We start from the raw sequence: 21,024 nt of genomic DNA, 5'->3' as shown, positions 1-21,024 counted from the left end.
GCTGACAGCGCTATACTTGGGTGTAGTGGCTCTCAAAATGATATAATAGGAATCTAGTGTTTGGGAAAATATTTGGATGTCATAGGAGGGGAGCAAAGTGCACACTTTTTTGTTAGTTATATGGGAAAGTAGAAAATAGTTTTTTTGTGAACATCCACAAAGCAGGAGGGTCCATGGTGGCAGAGCCCAGCAGCCTTCTGTTCGGTAGGCGATGGATACCATCTGCGATTGCTTCTGCCATTACTGGAATTTACAGAAAATAGTACGTGGTAGTTTTCTGCAGATGCTGCGCTGCTCCTAAGTGTTACCAGAAATAAACTCATAACGTGCAGATCAAAAGGTCCTGAGAAATCTCTTTTCTTTAGGAAAACTTCCCTTAGGTTCTACTCTTAACATACCTGAACTGGATTCCTGTGATGTGCTGTTCAGGGAGCCATACCTGTGTTGAGAATTAGAGTTAAGCACCTGAGACCTTACAGAGCAGGGTGTGCTCAGTCCTGCTTGCTGTCTTTTTGCCTTGTGGTAGCACCCGTGATGTGCCAGAGTTAATACTTCACTAGTAGAGTTACTGCTTGTTGACACAAGGCTGTTAGCAGTTGCTTTTGCTGGTCTAGAACGTCTCAATTCTCTGAATGGGGATTCTGATAAAGAAGGTAAAACAGTCTCCTCTCACCTTCCCTGAACCATCTTCACCTTGTTTGAGGTGCCACTTGTACCCCGTGCTGATTAAAGCAGGTTCTTGACATATGTTTGAAGACAAACACATTTCTGGGCCACAATTCTAATTTCATTCTTCTTTTGGGCTTTTAAAGCTGTCCACATTTCTATCAAAACCTGCATTTTTGGGGAAAAGGAATGTAAGACCTTAAGGAGGATCCCTCTAAGCTTCTGGGACCAGCAGATGATTCCATGTGAGCTGAAGTTGAGATGGACTTTGTCATGAATGTGAGGCCATAAATCGGGCATGCTAGCAGGTGAATGGCCTCAAGTGTGTGTTAGAACATATGGTGTGGTGGAACTGACCGTGAAGGAACATAATCGCCACTGAATCTGCAGTGTTTTGTGAGGATTATTGTATGTTACGTCTTACACTTAGATATGTTGATCCCTTTGGAACAATCTCTTTTGATGTTCAAAACATATATATGTTGACACTAGTGTATGGTATGAGGAACTTAACTGTGGGTTCCATACCAGAATAATTTCCTTTTAAATTATTTTAAGTGGTGATAATTATGAGCTACTAGCTAGAAACTACATTTAAGTATTTTCTTTATCCTTGACATTAATTTTTTCCAGTTAGGGAGGGCAAAGCAACTGGTACTCCTGTGAGAATGTTCCTTTTCTTGAAATGGAAGGGGGAAGGTAGTGGTTGCTCTAGTGTGAATATCTGACCTGTTCTTTTACAGTGGACTTGAAACAACTTACGCCTTGGTTATTTGTGTTGCTTCTTTAAGATTTATTCATGGCTTTCAGCTTCTGTGCTCAGACTATGAAAATATACAGCCGGTTTTCAGAGAATGTAGGTTCTAATTCCTCACGGCAAAATCCCACCAGTGGTGTAAAGTTCTGCCCTTTGGGGTTTTCTAAAGACACAAACCTGGTTGTGTTCCAGTATTTCTGAGATGGTACAGGTATCTTCAACTGATTAAACTGAGGTAGATCACACTGAGATGTTACCAGCTCATTTCAGTTTACCCTAAAACTCTAACCTGTGTAGTTAACGTGGTAGGAATATAAGTCAACAAGGAAGCCCATGCTTCAAATTGGAGTGTTGATTATAGGTGTGTAGTGTCTGATGAGCAAGCTTTTCCCTTGAAAGGTGAGCTTCTTGTTCTAACATACCTCTCTAATCAACTTCAGGCTAATTTAAATAGTTCAGTAGTTCAGTAGTACAGCACTAACTTGTGGAACATCTGGCATTATCTACCACTAAGTTCAGTCATGCTGTGTGCCGAGTGGTCATCTGCTCCACACTAAACCCAGTCACGTAGTAGGCAGTTGTACTGGACGTTTCATCTCTCTTAAACTGGTGAATTGTTGACTTGTGCAAATTCATGGAAATACACTTTTCAGATGCAAGCCCCAATCTGTGTACCGTAGAACTGGTGGTTCGTGGGCCAGCAGAAGGACCAATCTGCTTGCAGATCCGGACAATCAGAACTGTTTTCTTGGCGTACTTTTCTCTCTGATTTAGAGATCTACCCTGTGTGTTGCTGTGTTGGGTGGGGAGCAGCTGGGTCATCTATTTCCAGTCAGGGGAGACTATAGTATCATCAAATGGTTTTGGGTTGGAAGGGACCTTCACAAACCGTCCAGTAGAACAACAGGGATATCTTCCACTAGATCAGGTTGCTCGGAGGCCCGTCCAGCCTGACCTTGAGCACTGCCAGCCTTGGGCCTCCCAGGCTTTGTGAACACAGTGGCCCGTGGCTTCAGGAGAAGGTGCTGGGCTAAAGAAGTGCTCCACAGACAAACCAAAGGTGTGTTCAGCTCCCTGTGCCCTGCAGGTGTTTGTTTTGTTTTGATGGACTTTAAGTCCCGCTTCTTTTACCAGCAGTAAAATGTTTACCAGCTCCTTCATGAGACACTTCTAAGTGGAGGGTAATTGCCGTTGTGCTGCTCCTTGTTAGCTAAATCTGCTACTTCTTTCAGCCTTTGCTTAGGGGTCGTTTTTCTAAATCCTGTGGCTTTCTCTTGGGTACTTTTCCACCTTGCTTACTGTAGTGTTCAGCTTTGGTTGCAGTGGGCTTAGCTGAAGCCTCACTGCTGACTTGTGAAGACTTAATTCCCTTTCTTTCCTGAGGCAGTACTTTTATGTACACTGCAAGCTAGTGTAAGCCAGCACTGCCACCAGAAATAGCTAGTGTAAACATTAGTGTAGCTACTCTGTGAGCAGTCCTGGGGAAGCAGATCTGTGTAAAAACTGTCACTTTGTCTCTGTGTTTGGTACTAAATTGATGCTGCAGTTTAGTTTCACAGAGACTATCCGCTGCTGTCCCACCTACCGCAACTGCAGAGCTGACATCCGCTTTTAAACCAACAACAAATTCGGTTGATGTTAATATGTGAGGTGTAAGCCGTGGGGTTTGAGGCTTGTTATTTATAGCCTCACTATATTTAACAGCAGTGGCTACAAAGGTTATGGCCTCAACAGCTTGGAGGTAGAAGGGGGCATGTGGCTGGTAGTATATGGAGTCAAGAGCCTGTGACCTGACATTTCTCTGCTCTAATTGCTCTGCAGTGCACTAGGCAATCTCAAAAGATGGGTGTGGTGTGGACACATCTAGTTGTAATTTCTCATTTTATCATCGAGTGGGTAATTTATTATAAACTTCTTTTCATAACCTGCTGACAGTGCTGCATTCAGCCGGAGGAGGATGCTGGAGCCAGGTCGGTGGTGCCCTTGGAGCTGACCAAGTGTGTTGGGCAGCTCAACTCAACCATCGGAGCCCGTACTTGGTTTCAGGTGGCCATGTAACCTCCTGCACCCCACCATAGGTGTTTGCCTTGGTGACAGGATAGGGACTCTGCATCATTTCCAGCAACACTGAGCTTGAATACTGTAAGCCAACACTGACCAACAGTGCTTGTAGGATAATATAACAGAACATGCCCGGTGTATGCTGGCCTAAATTGTTTTCAGGGTGGAGAAATATGGTACATGTTGATTGTTACATTAACAACAAACAAACTAGGTGCTCCTAAACTGGGGAAATAAATTATCTGAGGACAGTGTTGGAAAATGTCAAAGTATGCTTTCAGGATTCTGTAGTACCTGCAAGCTGTGTTGTGGGAGAGATGGTGTAAATCAAACTCAGAGATACGTGCATGCCAAATAGCAAATCTGAGGTGTAAGGTTTATGTCTAATTTGACCCTGTTTAACAGCTAAAGAATGGAAAAGTGACTGATTCATCACTGGTGAAGGTAGCTGATCTGTAAACCAGTAACCCTTTACTTTCTGGAGCGTGTGATTTGAGGGGTGGAGATGGGGGGATACTGTTCATCAGTGCTTTTCTTTACACTATTTACACATATGCATATGCAAATATAAGCCCTGCCTACACTGCAGAGACAGCTGTGCAGTGCTGTTTGCATATGTAAAATAGGTTGTTCTCAAGTTTGTGATGAACTATATGGGGTAAAACCCATGTGGAGTAAAACTCACAGCTGTACCATAACTTTATATCAACCATATAAATGAGCAGGATAAGTATCTGCTTCTGGTGCTGTTCTGTGTTGGCCTTCAGCTTTAGTCTTGCAGCAAAAAAACCTGTTTTTTAAACAAAGAAGCTGTTAGAAAAGTTCTTTGGATATGTATTTCTACTGTGCAGTGTTAGTGTAGAGGAGGCATTGGTTATAAGTATACTTAAAATAGTTGAAATTTTCTTTCATAATGTTTGTGCCTGTAGCTAGAGCTGTGCACTTTAGAGTGTTAAATTAGTGAGAATTGAAGCTCATAGCTTTTTAATTTTTTTCAAACTCTTAAAAAAGAAAAGATATATTAGAGCTAAGTCGACTTCGTTTTGATTGGAGCTGGGTGGGAAAAGGGTAGTAACTATACATTTTAAATGTATACAATTTAAATGGAAAAATTCCTCACCTTCAGAAACTATTAAACCAAGACTGTGCAATAATACCTGTTTCCCCGCCTTCTGTTTTTGGGGCTTGACCTCTGGACTTTTTCTTATTCCACAGACACTTATTTTTAATTCTTCAAAAGTGTGAGTTGGGAACTTGGGACATGATGAAGCTGTCAGTTGAAAAATGGTTTTCTTACTGCCATATTATAGTTAATTAAATGTTCACGTCTTAGGCAAATGTTAACAGTTACTTTTGAGTAGCTAGTTTTCTGGCATGTTTGCAAATTATTTTTAACTAATAGTGCATGTGGCTGAAATCTAAAATAGTGTCTTTGCATTTCTTTTGTGTGACTTTCGTACTAACCCGACTGAACGAACGTGCACTGAAGGAATTGGTAAATTGTCCACTGCCGATGGTAAAGCCTTCGCAGATCCCGAGGTTCTCCGGAGACTGACGTCCTCTGTCAGCTGCGCGCTGGATGAAGCTGCGGCCGCTTTGACGCGGATGAGAGCAGAGAACAATCACAACGCAGGACAAGTGGACAAGTATGTATCGATTGCTCCCTGCCCCCCAGTTTCCCAACTAGAGGATGCCAGTTTGTATTTTGAATTTCAAAGCCAGTTCGTTTTGTAGTTAGTACTCAGTAATGTATCTGCTTTGCTACTAGTAGAAGCAAAGGTATTGAATCTGAAGGTGTGAGTACTGTCCTATCAGGTTGTTTGCTTCCAAGTGTAAGAGAAGAGTGTATAAAAAGGTTACTTTCTAACCTGCTGCTCTTTCTATGTATTAGACAGTTGATTTCCTTTTAAAAAATGGGTTGAATTCCTATCTGTAGAGGAGTTGGAGATATGCCTCCGCATCCTTTGAAACTAATGAATCTAGTTCATTGTATTAAAAGTCGGAAGAGAATACTAATACTTAGAATGCAGCGATTTTCCCCAGGATCTTGCTCAGGAACATGGGGTAAACCAAAACTATATTATCAGATAACTTTTTGTAACTGATAATTAACGAGGGTGACAGTTAACGTCCATCATGACAACTGAGAGTTTATCCTACATCGTCAAAAGCTTTCTGCCATGTCACTAACTTCAGAGCATCTTTAGAGGTCCTGAAATATTTTTTTGCTCTGACAAGTGATGCAAATAGTTCCTAAAATGTTGGGATAGTGTCACTACATAAACTGTTGAACTTCAGATCTAGCATCAAAAACTTTAAGTTTCCTTTCATATGGATAACCTCTTGAAATTCAGACTTAGGTTTTACAAAACAAAATGCTTACAGTACAGGCAGTAATCTTGAGTCATTGTTCAAAATGTAAATACAAATATAGGACAAATAGAGTTTTATTTCCTAAATGAAGCCAAAGAAATTACTTGGGGGTCAAAACATATGAAAATCTGCTGGGGAATCATGCTTGAATGTAAAAAGGGAGCTTACAAGGGGTGGAGACAGGCCAAGTGGCCCATGGTGAATATAGAGACAATGTCCAAGCATATAGGGATGTGATATGGAAAGCCAAAGCCCACCTGGAGTTGAATCTGTCAGATGGCATGAAATGCAACAAGATAAATGAGTGTATCAGCTGCAAAAGGAAGATGTGGGAAGATGTGGGTCTGCCTCAAAATATGGCAGGGGGCCTGGTGATGGGGACACAGAAGAGGAGGAGGTAGTGAATGCTGCCTTTGCCTTGACTTCACTGGTGAGATTTGCATTTAGGAATCCCAAACCCTGAGAGGAGCGGGAAGGTCTGGAGCAAGGAGAGCTTGCCCTTGGTTGGTATCAGGTCAAGGGACATTTAAACAGGTTGGAAATGGTCCAGTGAACAAGTTCGTGGGACCTTATAGGATGCACTTTTGAGTACTGAAGGAGCTGGCTGATGTCACTGCAAGGCCAGTGTCTATTTATTTGGAAAGTTATGGGGAGTGAGGGAGGTTCCTGAAGACTGGAAGAAAGCAAATGTCACCGCTGTTCTCAAGAAGGGCAAGAAAGAGGATCCAAGGGATTTATAGGGAGGTTAGCCTCACCTCAGTCCCTGAAAAGATGACAGAGCAAATCCTCCTAGAAGCCATTTCCTAACATAGTCGGTACAAAATGATGATGGGAGGTATCAGCATGTTTTTACAGAGGGGAGGTTGAGCCTGGCCTGAGAGCCTTCTACAATGAGATAGCTGTGTTGGTACAGCTGAGGAGAGCAGTGCATGCTGTTTCCTTTGAACTCGAGCAAGTCCTTTCACACCGTATCCCACAGCATCAGTGGGACTGATGAAGTACAGAGCAGGTAGGTAGAGAGTGAGGTGGATTGACACCTGTCTGAGCTGTTAGGCTCAAGGTTGTTAGTAGCACAAAGTCTATGCAAAGGCAAGTTGCTAGTGCTGTACTCCAGGGGATGGTCCTGGGGCTAGTACTGATTAACGTCTCCATCAGTGACCCATGGGATGGTACGGAGTGCATCCTCAGCAAGTTTGCAGATGATACAAAACTGAAAGGAGTGGTTGATGGACCAGGTGCTGCCATTCATAGGGACCTTGACAAGCTGGAGAAAGGGGCCAACAGGAACCTCATGAAATTCAGCAACGGGAGACGCAGTCTTGCACCTGCGGAGGAATATCTGTACATTGGTACAGTTGGGAGGCGCTGAATGGTTGGAAATCAACTTTGGAGAAAAAGACCTGAGTTTCATGGTGGACAAGGAGTGGAACATGAGCCAGCAATGCACCCTTGGAGCAAAGGCCAACAGCATCCTGTGCTTCATTAAGAAGAGCATCCCAATGCCATTTGTGTCACTTTTACAAAATGTCTTGGGAATATCTCAAAGGGAACCTGGGCAGGGAGCAAACTGGGAGACGTCTTGAGGTGCCAACGTTTTTTGCTTAAGGATGAGTTAGTCATGTTCCATGTAGAGTTTGTGGTGTTCTTACTGTTCAAAGAACGTGCATTTCAGTTGGCTTATTTCATCCATCTGAAAACTTCTATAATATGCTTTTAACAGTGCATGAAAGGAAACATAGTAAACTTCTGTAAGGCTCCTCTACTTCCTTTAACAATGTCATTAGGCAAGGTGAAGATTTTTCTTTTAAATGGCTGCTTAAATTAAGAAATTGGTGTTTTCAATGAAACGAAAAAAGCTTTGGGCTAGGGCAGAGGAGGAAATAGTCCCTGTGCAGGAGAGACAACAGGCAGACATTTGTCTTGGTGTAGTATTCACTATTAGTGGTCTCCATGATACTAGGCTGTTCGCTTTTTGGCTTGATCTCTACTAGAAATTTGCCTTGGTGTAGTCAGTGGTAATTTAGACATAAACAAGGTCTCCATTTCACCTATGAAAATAATGTGTGTGTGTAGATATATATATGTAAAATACTTAAAAATCTGTAAGGTGTCTTTTCTAGTAAGGCATAGTACTATTGTCATGAGCCTTAAAGACTTCTTTGTTGCATAGGAAAGCTACCCATCTATTGCAGGTTTCTTTTGAGCTTATTGTGTGGTAACTGACTTTTGCAGTCGCAGTTTGGCAGAAGCATGCTCAGATGGGGATGTAAATGCTGTCCGGAAGCTGCTGGATGAAGGAAGAAGCGTAAATGAACATACTGAAGAAGGGGAGAGTCTCCTTTGCTTGGCCTGTTCAGCAGGATATTATGAATTGGCACAAGTAAGTAACAAAATAATCGCAACTAAATGCTTGTGAAGCATTGTCTAAGGGGCTTCTTTGCTAGGCGAACATTTTAGCTATTCTGATTATAATAATATTTTATAATCTAACCAGTGTATATATATATCTTATTGAGGGCTTCCAGTTATTGTTTGTATTTTTAATGGAAAATGCTGTCATATATGCCTTTAGGTTTAATGGGCTTATCTGAGGAAACGTATCATATGTTTTATGATGTATCTGCTTTTCTGGTGTTGTTCTAGATGCAGTCAAGCCATTCTGCCAAGCAGACATTGCAGAAGGATCTCAAATAGCAGCAAAATCAAACATTACAAGTGGTTACCTTCTAAAAACTCAGATCTCAGTCACATAATCACATCTGTATCAACAATGCATTAATTTGTGTTAATTTTTGGCTTTTATACTTGTATATCAAAAGGCAGAATTTGAGCTTCATTGAAGATGTTAAGGTGGTAATTCTCAAACTGGCCAGCTTGGAGTTTCAGTGCAGGGCAAGAGTACAGGGAGAAAACTGGAAGCTTGACCCACTGCATGCTATGGTCATTAATGCAAGTTTACAGTTTATCTGCTCTCATTGTGGTTCGGGAATTACCCTGTGACTTCTGGAAATGTCAGTGTTGCACTGGAACTTAATGTTGCTTTTTAGGAGATATGAACAAATGTAGAAAAAACCAAGCATTCCTGAAGCGGGGCACAGTGCGGGCAGTGATTCTCAGTGGTCCCCAATGCTTCCCCACTGGGGGGATTACTGCAAGGATGTAGCATGGCTGGCCCTGCTGAACTAAAAGCGAAATATTGGTGTTACAAATTACTCATTAAAGTTCATCTTTTTTCTCTAGGTGCTACTAGCGATGCACGCCAACGTTGAAGATCGAGGGAATAAAGGAGACATAACTCCCTTAATGGCAGCCGCCAGTGGAGGCTATGTAGATATTGTTAAACTTCTCATTGTTCACTGTGCAGATGTCAACGCACAGTCTTCAACAGGTAACTGGAACATGAAGATTAGCGCATGAGATGTGCAGCTGTTCTGAACATCTGGGTTTCATTCACAAGAAAACATGACAGAAGCTATTAAGAGTAGACCAGATACATGGTGGATGTGTTTAGAGTCTTACCTGGCCATTATTAAAGATTGTTTTTAACAGAAGCTCTAACGCTGTTCCTGTGAAAAACACTGAGGTGTTAGTTGACTAGAAAAATACACAAAATTTAGTTTTTCTCATCTGTATAATCCAAAGTTACACCGTGAGACAACCGTGGGATACATCTGGCCGAGACCAGTTCTTTTGGTCTATTGCTCCGACCAAAGAGGAGCCACAATTCTTTGAGCATGGAGTGTTGTCTACATTGCTGATGCTTGACCACAGCTTAACTAACCTTGCTGAGAGTATTAATCTGCAGTTATATTCTGCTAATATTAAGACAGAATTTAAAATTGGTTCAAGTTTTTTAGAAGTCAGCTGTCTGAACTATGAAATGTTCTTTTTATCTTGATGCTTAGCCATGTTAGGCAGAACTCAGCTTAAAATTGACTGCAGCATTTAAAACATGAGCCATATGTGACTGTCAGTCACTTACAGTACTAGAGTTTTACATTGTAAATTGATTTTCATCCAGCCAGTAGAAGTTTTTCAAGGGATGACAGGATACAGTTTGAGGCAAAAGAAACCCAACCTCCCCATCGCCCCTTTGCCCAGCTCTACAGTGAGCATGAAGATTATTTGTTGATCTTTTTTGTGTGTGTATTTGATCTCTTTTTGCGTGCTGAGTAGGAGACACAGTAATCAAAGAATTACAGATTTGTAATATTAGCATTTAAACTCCTTCATGTTATAGCTGTGTTGCATTTTATACCCAGCCTGAAATGGTTGGCTGGAGTAACATCACTGTGGGGTAAAAGGCTCCTGCTAGTGATGTACTTGGGTTTGTTCAGAGCTACTCAAACTCATTCTGTTTCCTGTGTTAGGATGATGGAAAGGGCTTTCACGTCAAATTCTTCTTCTTTGCAGGGAACACAGCTCTCACTTACGCTTGTGCTGGGGGCTTTGTTGACATAGTGAAGGTGCTATTGAAAGCCGGTGCTAATATAGAAGACCACAATGAGAACGGCCATACCCCCTTAATGGAAGCGGCCAGCGCAGGTCATGTCGAGGTTGCAAGAGTATTGCTGGAATATGGTGCAGGAATCAACACTCACTCCAACGAGTTCAAAGAAAGTGCACTTACACTTGCATGCTATAAAGGTATTGTTTTTTGCTTTGTTTTTTGTTCTTGTTTAAATGCTCGTCCATGGTGTAGTGGTATTAAGCCTGTCTACTTGCATCCAAATGTGGTAGACATGGATTTGACGTGCTGCAGAGGAGAACTTGTGACGGGCTGCATGCAACCCTGTGCTCTGACACACCACCACTCTCCCCTTCCCCCTGTTCTGCAGTGTCTGTTTCATTCAGATTCCCCTTACCAATGATCTGCAAGGTCTGAAAACACACACATTAGTTGTTAGGAAAATGCAAAGTTAGAACCAATGTTCCTGGAGTACCTGATGGGGTGAAAATGCTAGTATTATTACTGGATACTTTTCCTTCAGTATAATTTTGGAGGGTGCCTATGAATTGTTATGTGTTATGAACTTTTATGGACTTCTAACGTAATTTCTCTTGCTATTTAAAGTTTCTGTATAAAGTAACTTAATTCAATGGTAATCCAATGTGCTTCCAAGTTGTTTTTTTTTCCTTCCAAAAACCTCCATAAAATTTCCAACAATTGTTTTTCTACTAATAGAAGTTTAAAGGATGTGGATTATTGTTGTAGTAACTTCAGGTTTTGCCTCCGTGGTTAGAATTGGAGGAAACATACCATGTATAACCCATCCGAAAACTTGCATTTGGGTTTGTCATTGATTTTCTGCAGCATATAGTAGTTTCTTACAGAGAAATTTCAGTAATAATACTCCTGGATATGTTGGAGGGGCATTCTTGTTTCTTGTGGCCTAAAACTGTAGAGGGATGTAATGTAAAATCTTTATGGACTAGAGATTTCCCGTATTATCTTTGGCAAGATAGTTGAACCACCTTGTTTCCCTATCAGTTTACATAAAACTAAGTCTTGTCTTGGAGGGGGATGCTCACTGTAAGGATAAAATGTATAACTTGTAAGGGACAAATTCTAAAATGACAGGAGCCATAACAGACTTAAAAACAAGTATTGGTAAAGTTCAGTAGAAGCTTTTAAAGATAGTGTCAGATAACGTAATACGACATAACGTGTGTATCTTAGTTCTCAGAAGTATGTCTGTGAATGCTATGATTAAAAAGCTTAAAGCTAAGTTCAGATCTACATGGACCTATCTCTAAAAGATAACCCCCCCCCAAAATGTGTGCAGCCATGGAATGATACATCACTTTACAATTGAATAAGGAGTAAGCACAGTCTTTTATAGGCTGAAGTCTCAAGGAAAGGTTCCTGTTGAGTAAACTTGGATTAGAGAGGTCTGTCTTCATCTACCAGTTGAGCAACATCTTTGGGAAAGACCGTCTCGTCTGGCTCTCTGTTTTGCATTGCTCTTTAAAAAGAACAGATTAGCGAATTATAACTTGTAAAAATTCTAACAGCAAGCTATGAAAATCTAAATTTCATTAAGTGTATTGTCCTTACTACTCAAAGTTTACGCTTTTCAATTCTTATGTGTTTTGATCTGTTTCATTTGAAGGCCATTTAGATATGGTTCGGTTTTTGCTTGAAGCTGGAGCTGATCAAGAACACAAAACAGATGAGATGCACACGGCGCTCATGGAGGCCTGCATGGTAAACAGCCTTTCTTTTTACTGCTCCCTGTTCAACGAGAGAGGAATGGATAAAAGAGATGACAAAATAAAGCGAGCCTTTGTTAACAAGCTGCTTTGGGTCTGCAGTGACCATGTGTTTTTATTGTAAGAAAGCCTTTACCGTAGGTACCACAGGAGACCAAGTTATCAGTCTAATTGGTCATAGAGAAAAATTATTCTAATTTTTTGGGGGGTGGTGTGTTGTTTTAAATGCTCCCTGTTTCTTTTGCAGTGTAAGAGCTAGTTTTCCACCTTTGTCTTTATAAATAAGACCTCTCAGATCATCATGGTATGACTCTTACGGAAATGCGGTCAGCTGGATTGACTAACGCATTGTCTTGGCCTTTCACCACTACAGGAAGAGTTTTGCATCTCTTCTAGGTTTCTGTAAATGGTGCTGTGAGGTTTTACTTTCAGAAATAAAACAGTAGGTCAAAAGTAGTTTAATTCTAAGTTCTTGAGCAACTCATATAATTTCAAAGCAGTCATTGAGGAGAAACTTCCCTTTTGAAGAGCTTCATCTTGATAAATAGCATGCTGTTGTGTCAAAGTATATCTGCAACCATTTATGTCCAGACCCTGGGTGACCTTTTATTTATTCTTCAAGCTGGGTAACCTCTTTGAAGAAAGAACAGGGACCTTGTTTTCATAGGAAGCCCAGCGAACAGAGGAAAGCTTAATTTGTTCCCAGTAGCCTATAATCCTTAGAAGACAGGCTGCAATGTTCCTCCGGCCTCCTGAGAGCTGGCGGATCAAGTGTTCTTTCAGTGCAGTTGTGAGGTGATGATGCAAAGGACCAATGTCAGATTGCAATGTCTCAAGCTGTGTTGAAGTCTTCCAATAGTGAGGTGGTAATAGTATCCTCCAGTAATCTTTCCCGTGTGGATTCCTTCTTGGCGCTAGGCTATCACCTAAAGGAGATTGTAGCATGACTGCAAACAGTGATATCATCAGCTTGCTGTTCAGGTTTAGTAGGGTTTTGTTTTCTTTCATGGTCATACACTCCGAGCGCTGGGTTGACTTGGAGGCTGTGAAGTGTCTCGCTTGCGGAAGATAAAGTTTTGTGGGTCATCTGCACTTTTCAGCTCTTGGATGTTTCGGACTAATTTGTATTACAGAATGTGTAGTGACCTTTAAAACCAACAGAGAATAAGCTGGTCCCAACTCAAAGCTGAATAATGGAGTTCATTTCTTGTTACGTTTTTGACTCCACCTTTGCAGAAGGAAACCATTCCACCAAGTTATTGTGACTTTTCTCAGTCTTCACCATTTTCCAGCTAATGAGTGCTGCAAATACAGGCAGCTGAGACTTCTGGTCTCTGATCACCAGTTATCTTGTAAGTGCCTCTGAGTTTGAGTATGTTTGTTCAAGACGGAGTGCCACACCTAGGATAACACTGTGAGAGAGATGAGGTTGGTGTTGGCTTTTAGCCAGCTCCTCTGAGAACAACAGATGGCCTGGCTTTAATTGACAGATTTGATTGCCGCCAGTCTCAGGTTACTTACTACCTGCTTCATGGTCAACTTAAGAAAAGTGTTGACAGGAGCTGCGTGTTTGAGATCCCTCTGACCACCTTTTCTATAGCTCTGTGGTAGCTGTTGGAGTCACTGGCTGACAATTCTAGTGGCGTCAGAATGGGGAACTGGTAGTTTGCTTGAGGTTGCTGTTCTTGATACGTAAGTTCTTGAATTTGGGAAATTACTGGAATTCTTAGCTTTATAACTTCATAAATCACCCTTAGGTGATTTAGTGCCCCGGCCTGGACAGCTCTGACTTGAACCTAGGGCAGAGAGATCTTCTAATGTCTTTTTTTTGCCCTTTAGTGTTGCCCAGCTTTATTTAGATTTCCTTCCAAGGCCACAACATAAAAATATCTGATACTTTCCACTGAAGTTGGAGTTCCCTTTCCATCTTTAAGTTATCTTGTTAATTGTATATGCCGAAGAAAGATCAGTATGAAACACCCTCAAACACGCTATGTCTCAATGAGCGTCCTTCATGTGACTCGAGCCTTCCTCCTTCATTAAATGAAGTTTGTAACTTGTTTCAGTTTTCCAAAATCTCTTCTCCAAATTGTTCCATGAGTTTGACTCCCTGTTTCTTAATTTATGTGGGAGGGAGAAAGCATTTGAGTTTCCTAATGCCAAAACTTCTTGACATTTTCTTCTGAGAGGTACCGCGTGGCGCTCTGCAAACCTTAGGTGAAACATGGATTTTTTGGTATTTGGTCTCTATCAAGTAACTTTGCGGAGTTTATTGATAGTTTCTTGAGAAGCCGACAGCTGCATTCGTAGGGTTTGGTAAGGGGTCAGACAGACTGCTCTGGCAATCCTCATTCTCTTCCCTCTATGGCAAAGGTTGTTTTAGCCATGAATCAACTACAGAGAAAAAAGAAAATCTTCTTTTCTGATGCTTTTTTGGGGGATTTAGTCATGGAGTGGGTTTATTACTTGTGGTACTTGTTTGCTATCTCTATTGCTTTTGTGTCCCAGGTGTTTTGCTGGATATTTAAGAAAGTCTTAGCCCATGACACTTTCCCTGCTCCCCCGAGAAAGATTAAAACCCCAACATATATTTCCTCATGCATTTAAACATAACTTAGATGTAGGTGGAAAACTAAATGTCAGTTTAATTCAAGTATAACCATAACTATGTCATAAATTGAACCATCATAAGGAAGAAGGCCGTGTCTTTTTAGGATCATTTTCAGACCTAGTATGATAGTAGTTGCAACCACAGTGTCAGTTGACTTCGGCTGTTTCTGATTCGCGTGTTTGCCTTTGTTTTGTAGGATGGACACGTGGAAGTGGCGCGCTTGCTTCTAGACAGCGGTGCTCAGGTGAACATGCCTGCGGATTCATTTGAGTCTCCGCTCACTCTGGCTGCTTGCGGTGGCCACGTGGAGTTGGCGGCTCTTCTGATCGAGAGGGGAGCCAACCTGGAGGAGGTCAATGATGAAGGTTACACTCCTCTGATGGAAGCTGCCCGGGAAGGCCATGAAGAGATGGTTGCCTTGCTGCTGGCACAAGGTGAGCTCACTGTTTCTTGAGCGTTTGTTGTGAAGAACGTAGTGTTGACCATTTGTAATGAGGTTTTTTGTGCAAATTCCTCTGATGTAGTGTGTGGTTTTCACTGCTCGTTGGTGTAACTACAGAGCAGTGCTGAACCAGCCAAACTGGAGGTGGTGACCCTGTGTCTGGTCAGTTAAAATAACAGCTATTTTGTTTCCCAGGGGCAAATATAAATGCGCAGACAGAAGAAACGCAGGAAACAGCTCTTACTTTGGCATGTTGCGGAGGGTTTTCTGAAGTAGCTGACTTCCTTATTAAGGCAGGAGCCGATATCGAGCTTGGCTGCTCAACGCCTTTGATGGAAGCTGCTCAAGAGGGTCATCTGGAATTGGTGAAATACTTGCTGGCAGCAGGTATGTTCAGCCCACAGGTATTATAGACTCGATGTTCTATATGATTTAGAAGATGTGCAGGCTCAATGGTGGCAGTGTTGTAAGAAGAAACTATATTCTCAGTTACCTTGGTGAGAAGAAAAAAGCGTATGTTCTACCTTAATATTGTTTGATACTGTGAACAGTGGAAAGTGCCTCACTGGGTTCTGTTGCATATCTAAAATACACCAAGGTTGATTTGGAACGTTGTTTCCAGCTGACTGCATTCAGGACAAAATGTTAATACAGATAATACTTGTTTGATGTGTTACTCCTGCTTTGACTGAGCCTGATAATGTGCAGTCTGTCTCCCCGAATAACCAGCACATTAAGAATTGTGCCCTGCGAAATAGTGTGCAAGACACTTTGAATTTCGGTGGCGAATGGGTTTTATTACTACATTATATAGTAATAAAAATTAGATTTTGCTGGAGTTGGAAAGGAAATGATTCTTCAGTGTTCACCTGTCAAATTACAGCGGGAGAGGCTCAGGAGTAGTAATACTGATCAAAATAATAAATAGAATAATAAATAAAAGGAACTGCATTTTGGTGTGGGAGGTGATTTATTTGTATGCTCTTTTCTAAGAATAAGCACAAAACTGCCTGGATTTGTAGTTCTAGAAGGTAATACCCCCACTCATCAAGGGACAGTAACAACTGTGAATCTTTGTGCGGTGATACCAGTATGTGACACCCGTCAGCGGCTCACTTGGAGTCCTGCTTGCCCTCCATTGCTGATCATGTTGAAAGTTAATTGAGAAACCTGCTTTTGGCATTGGGGAGTCTCTAAATATATCTCACACCTTGCAAATAAGAAAATGGCTAATCACATTGGCATTTTTTTTTTAAGAATAATGCATTATACAGTAAGAGTAATGCATAGTTTTCATGTAGTTGGCTTGTGTGAAGCTAGTCAAATTATTTCAACAAAGTGGTTTAGAAGCAAGTTATTGTAAAGAAGAAATGAAGTTTGTAGAAGTGTATGGTCTTGTAGTATTAATATTAATTCAATAACGTGCATTTTGTCTGGTTTTCTTTGGCATGGAGCTCCTTGTCAAATGGATAGTCTAGACAGCTGTCTGGATTCACTTTTGTTTGTTATAACAACTGAAATCTTCATTGCTGTAGAGGGAGTGTAGGAATAAGTGAGTATATAGGTTTAAGTGCTCAGGTTGCCAGTCATGCCTCTTCCAAGCCTTGGCTCATCCCCTCCCCTCAGAGCATTTCTACTATGAGAGCAATTTTTACCACGAGAGCGATGCCCTTGGGCTGTGGAAGCCGTTCATCAGTAGGATATAGATATTGTCACAGAGAAAGCGCCTCGATTTTTGTGCTATCAAATACTTGATAACGAGACAACCAGTAAGAAAAAAACGGAAATGTTGTGTTTGTAGGAGCCAACGTTCACGCCACCACAGCGACAGGAGACACAGCGTTGACCTACGCCTGTGAGAATGGCCATACAGATGTTGCAGATGTGTTGCTTCAAGCCGGTGCTGATTTGGTAAGGCTTCTGCTACAGCTTGTGGGGAAAGTGCTTTGTGCCAAAGCTTCTGTGCCTACAGAGCAAGAAGGTCATTTGAGCAGTTGAGGTTCATATATGGGTGTGAAGAGAGTCAGGAAAAACTTTTTTGAAAGCCTGCATATTCAATTTGGTCTAAATAATAAAAGATCTTATTGAGCAATCTTTCATCTGTTAAGTGCAAAGTTTTAGCTGTAGTTTATACTTGTGACAGTTGATTATCTTCATTTCAATATAGTCCATAAGGTGAATTGATTAGCAGGCTGAGTTTCAGCCTTGCCTTTTTTCATTATGCTTCTTTATTATTGCTGAACTCTCGTGGATTAGAGTTTACCTGCTTCACTGCTCGAAATTCAAAATATTTTAGTGTTGGGAGGTTCTGTGTCTTTATTTTAGTGCATTACTTTTTGAACACTGCGTGTCTTTTAACTTTCTAAACAAACACAACTCAAAACAACCCAAACCAGGCAATGCATTTTAAATGACCAGTGTAAGATAATCTCTTTTATTTGGTCCAGAACTCATTTCTTCCTTGTAACTCTTGGTATCAGCGTGTTGCTTTCACAGTGTTTGTTCTCCGAAATGCATTTTATCAGAAATTGTTTGCATAATTGTATTGACTTTTTTCATATTATGGAGTGGAAGACCTAAAACTGCCTTTTCATTGGCTACAAGGATATAATGTTTGTTTGGCTTTTAAGCAGTAGAAAGCAATTGATAATGTTAGTCTTCTAAAGGAGTTTTAAAAGCCTTAAGGGCAAAGCAGGAAAGACTCTTCTTTTGGTTGCCCTTTTTATTTCTCCCACAATTCTCTGTTCTGTTTGCACTCTCTGCTTGTGTGGGGTGTGTGGTGGCTTTGGTTGGGTTTTGAGTCTTTTTGGTGGTTGTATCACTGAACCTGATAAATAAACATCCTAATGAAGTAACTTAAATTTCAGCTTTAAATGAAGTACTTTATTATGTAAGTTTATATTTACCGATACAAATTCATGTTATACTTGTGAATTAATATTGCTTCCACCCTTCTTTGTGAGTATTCTTATTTTCAGGCCTTATTCGTGCTCCTGCAGTAAAGTTCTGCTTCATATGTTTCTAGCAGGGAGGAAGGTGGTGTTAATGGGGGGGTGTGCGCGTTTATGGGGTTTTTGGCAGACCAACTGCACTTGGCTCAGTTCGGTGTTGGGTACCGAGCATCAGCCACTTTAGTAGAGGTAGGATAAGTTTTTGGGGTGTTATTGCATGTTTTTTAAAAATATCTAAGTGCTGGGTTAATACAAGTTGGTTAGTACAAGCCATGAAGCATCTCATAGTGAGGAGCAAAGCCTGAAACAAACCCATATAAGTTACTATGCGTAACCTTTTAAAAACATGCAAGGGTTACTGCTTAAATATCCCTTCAAATTATTAGAGTTAGGCGATTTTGATTTTTTCCCTCTCATCACTAAGGTGAGCAGTGCTCATGGCTTTTAGCATCTAGTTCTAATCAAGATTGTTGAGAAAAATCTCGTGCCTTTCTAAAGTTTAGTTTTATTTTACTTCGTTTTCTTGTACTGCTAATCAAAATGGGGAGCTGTCAAAACCAGTAAGGAAGCAAGGGAAAATCGCACATGAAAGCAACACCTGCCATACAAGTCTACCAGTTTTGAATTCTGATTGTAAAGTAAATAGGGAAATGCCTTCAAAACTGCAGTGGTGCTTGCAACAGCTGCCTTGGGTTTGGAGAAGTTTCCTTACAAACCTCTATGTTGTTTTGCTTTATTAGAAGTTGGAAGCTGTTTTAAATAGATTTGTTATCTTTGTAATTGTTCGGAGGAACATTTCTGAAGTCAGAACAGGCTGCCCAGGGCACTGGTGGAGTCACCATCCCTGCAGGGGTTTAAAAGGCATTTAGACGAGGTTCTCAGGGACATGGTTTAGTGCTCGAGTGAGGTTGTGGTTGGACTCAATGATCCTGAGGGTCCGTTCCAAAAGAAATGATTCTGTGATTCTATCAGTTGCCAGGAGTTCAGGACTGAGTGGGATTTGAGGTGCAAACTTTGAGACTGCAGGTGTGAAGAGGCGCCAAATCAGCGAAGGGCAAGAGATGTTGCCGTCAGGGTGTTCCCTGTATTGTGCTCACTGAGAACTGGAATCTTCCAACTTTGCTGAAATGTCAGCAACCCAAATCACTGTACTGAACTGATTCCTGATTGTTGCTCATGTCCAGTTGAGGTTTTCTCAGTCTCAAAATAGAACTTTGAGCTAAAGTTTGAGCACGTTTTACGATGGGGATGGTGAGACGCTGCAGCAAATTGCCCAGAGGAGTTGTGGATGCCCCATGCGTGGAAAAGCTCAATGTCAGGTTGGCCAGGGCTGATCTAGTGGACAATGGCCAGAGGGGGAACTAGATGGACTGTGAAGGTCCCATCCGACCCAAACTGTTCTATGATCAATATGATGAGTGATTCTAGTCCTCGTAGAGTTTTGTCTGAACCAGGGAGAGGTTGTTACCACCACATCTCAGCACAGAAAGGCTGCTGGTTTTGCAAGTAGATAACGGGAACTCTTGCTTTTCAGGGACCGATCCTCTAATGTAGATAATTCAGTTCAAGAATGAGTGAAGATCTTGAGATCTCTGTTAGATTCATTAAGGAACGTGGCTTTGTAAGAAGCAGGAGAACTAAAAGGAAACGGTGGCTGAGCTGAACTTTCTTTGGCTTGTGTTAATTTTTCCTTAAAACTCCGCAGTGTCAGAGTACACACTCATCTGTTTCTGTCTGCTGAAGAGCTGCACAATCGTGTATGGTATTGTGATGAATTTGTATCTCCTTGTGACTAATTGTTTATGAAGTCTGGCTTCTTACCAATTACTCTGATACTTTTCTGATGCCCTTCTTTAAGGGATCTGGCTTTTCCATGTCCTTACAGGGACAAAGCTGGCATGTAAAAATCTGTAGCAAAACTAGCTTGGCAGGGCTGTACCTTTCCTTGTTAATGTATGCATTTTAAAATCGGCTCGCTTTTGCCAAGAATATGAGTGACTTAATAGGAGGCACATCTGAAGTCTTCAGCCTGTGATCCCATCTGTGCCTTAGTTGCATTCTAGTTCTGGTATCGCCTACAGGAGTTGAGCCTTTCAGGCTCTCAGTCTGAGCTCCTGCCACTGGACCCAATGGAAATTTTACTTGTTTACAAATGTCTTTCTGGGGACAAAACACCTACTTTACATTTTGTGATTAATAGGAGTAAAATCTTGGAGATTAGAGCTCTGAAATACGATTTAATAAAAGCATTTTTCCTAAGTGCTGATATGGTTTAGTAGTGTTAGGAAAGAATAACCAGCACTTCAGCAATACCGTTATTTACCTGTGTGGCAAAGGCTTGTCTGATCTCAAAGGTGGTGAGAGGAGGCACTTGTTCTTCCTATGAGAGTTCTCTTTTCATTTTTTCCTTCTTTGCGTCTTTGCTAGCAATTACCTTTATCTCCAAGTCTTTATAAGGCAAGACATGCATGGAGCACATATGTTCCCACAGGGCCTAGGTTAAGAACTGTAAAGCTCGCGAAGAGTAGCAGTGGTATTTAGTGAGAGCTAATATCCTGCTCTTAAGCTATATACCTTTCTATGAACTAAAAGCACCTGTTGGGGTGCCTGTTCCTTTTAGGTGTTGACTCAGACCTGGGTGAAATGCTGACTGGAGATTCCAGTGAAAGCGAGACCGCTCTTGACAAGTTGGTTGCATCTTTGCTTGGTTCAGTGCAGCTGGAAACGAAAGAGATTGTTCCTTTTGGGACAGCAAGAAGATCCCAGCTTTTCTCAGCTGGGAGGTGCAGAAAAGCCTTTTAAATCGGGGTTTTCTGATCAGGGCTGCCTTGAAGCCGCATGTGAGGCTCTGCTGCACGGGAGAGTTGATGTCATGCTGGAGTTCACCTTTCTACTAGAAGATACACGAGTGCTTTTATGCTGAAATGGAGAGATGGAAGAGGACCCCGAG

General features: G+C 41.4%; 1 protein-coding gene across 10 annotated transcripts in view; it reads left to right on the top strand.

The window, feature by feature from the left end:
• ANKHD1 (ankyrin repeat and KH domain containing 1) overlaps window positions 1–21,024 on the top strand; it is a 115,445-nt gene that overhangs the window by 37,612 nt on the left and 56,809 nt on the right. For all 10 annotated transcript variants that reach the window (XM_071814838.1, XM_071814837.1, XM_071814835.1 and 7 more), the window contains exons 3-10: window positions 4,974–5,130; window positions 8,090–8,237; window positions 9,098–9,245; window positions 10,271–10,504; window positions 11,971–12,065; window positions 14,878–15,115; window positions 15,319–15,510; window positions 16,925–17,034. In XM_071814838.1, coding sequence (XP_071670939.1) covers window positions 4,974–5,130; window positions 8,090–8,237; window positions 9,098–9,245; window positions 10,271–10,504; window positions 11,971–12,065; window positions 14,878–15,115; window positions 15,319–15,510; window positions 16,925–17,034 — 1,322 coding nt within the window. The remainder of the gene's footprint in view (window positions 1–4,973; window positions 5,131–8,089; window positions 8,238–9,097; window positions 9,246–10,270; window positions 10,505–11,970; window positions 12,066–14,877; window positions 15,116–15,318; window positions 15,511–16,924; window positions 17,035–21,024) is intronic.

The sequence above is a fragment of the Patagioenas fasciata genome, chromosome 14 (assembly GCF_037038585.1).
Source record: "Patagioenas fasciata isolate bPatFas1 chromosome 14, bPatFas1.hap1, whole genome shotgun sequence".
Classification (NCBI taxonomy): Eukaryota; Metazoa; Chordata; class Aves; order Columbiformes; family Columbidae; genus Patagioenas; species Patagioenas fasciata.
This window is presented reverse-complemented; position numbering and strand designations above follow the sequence as displayed.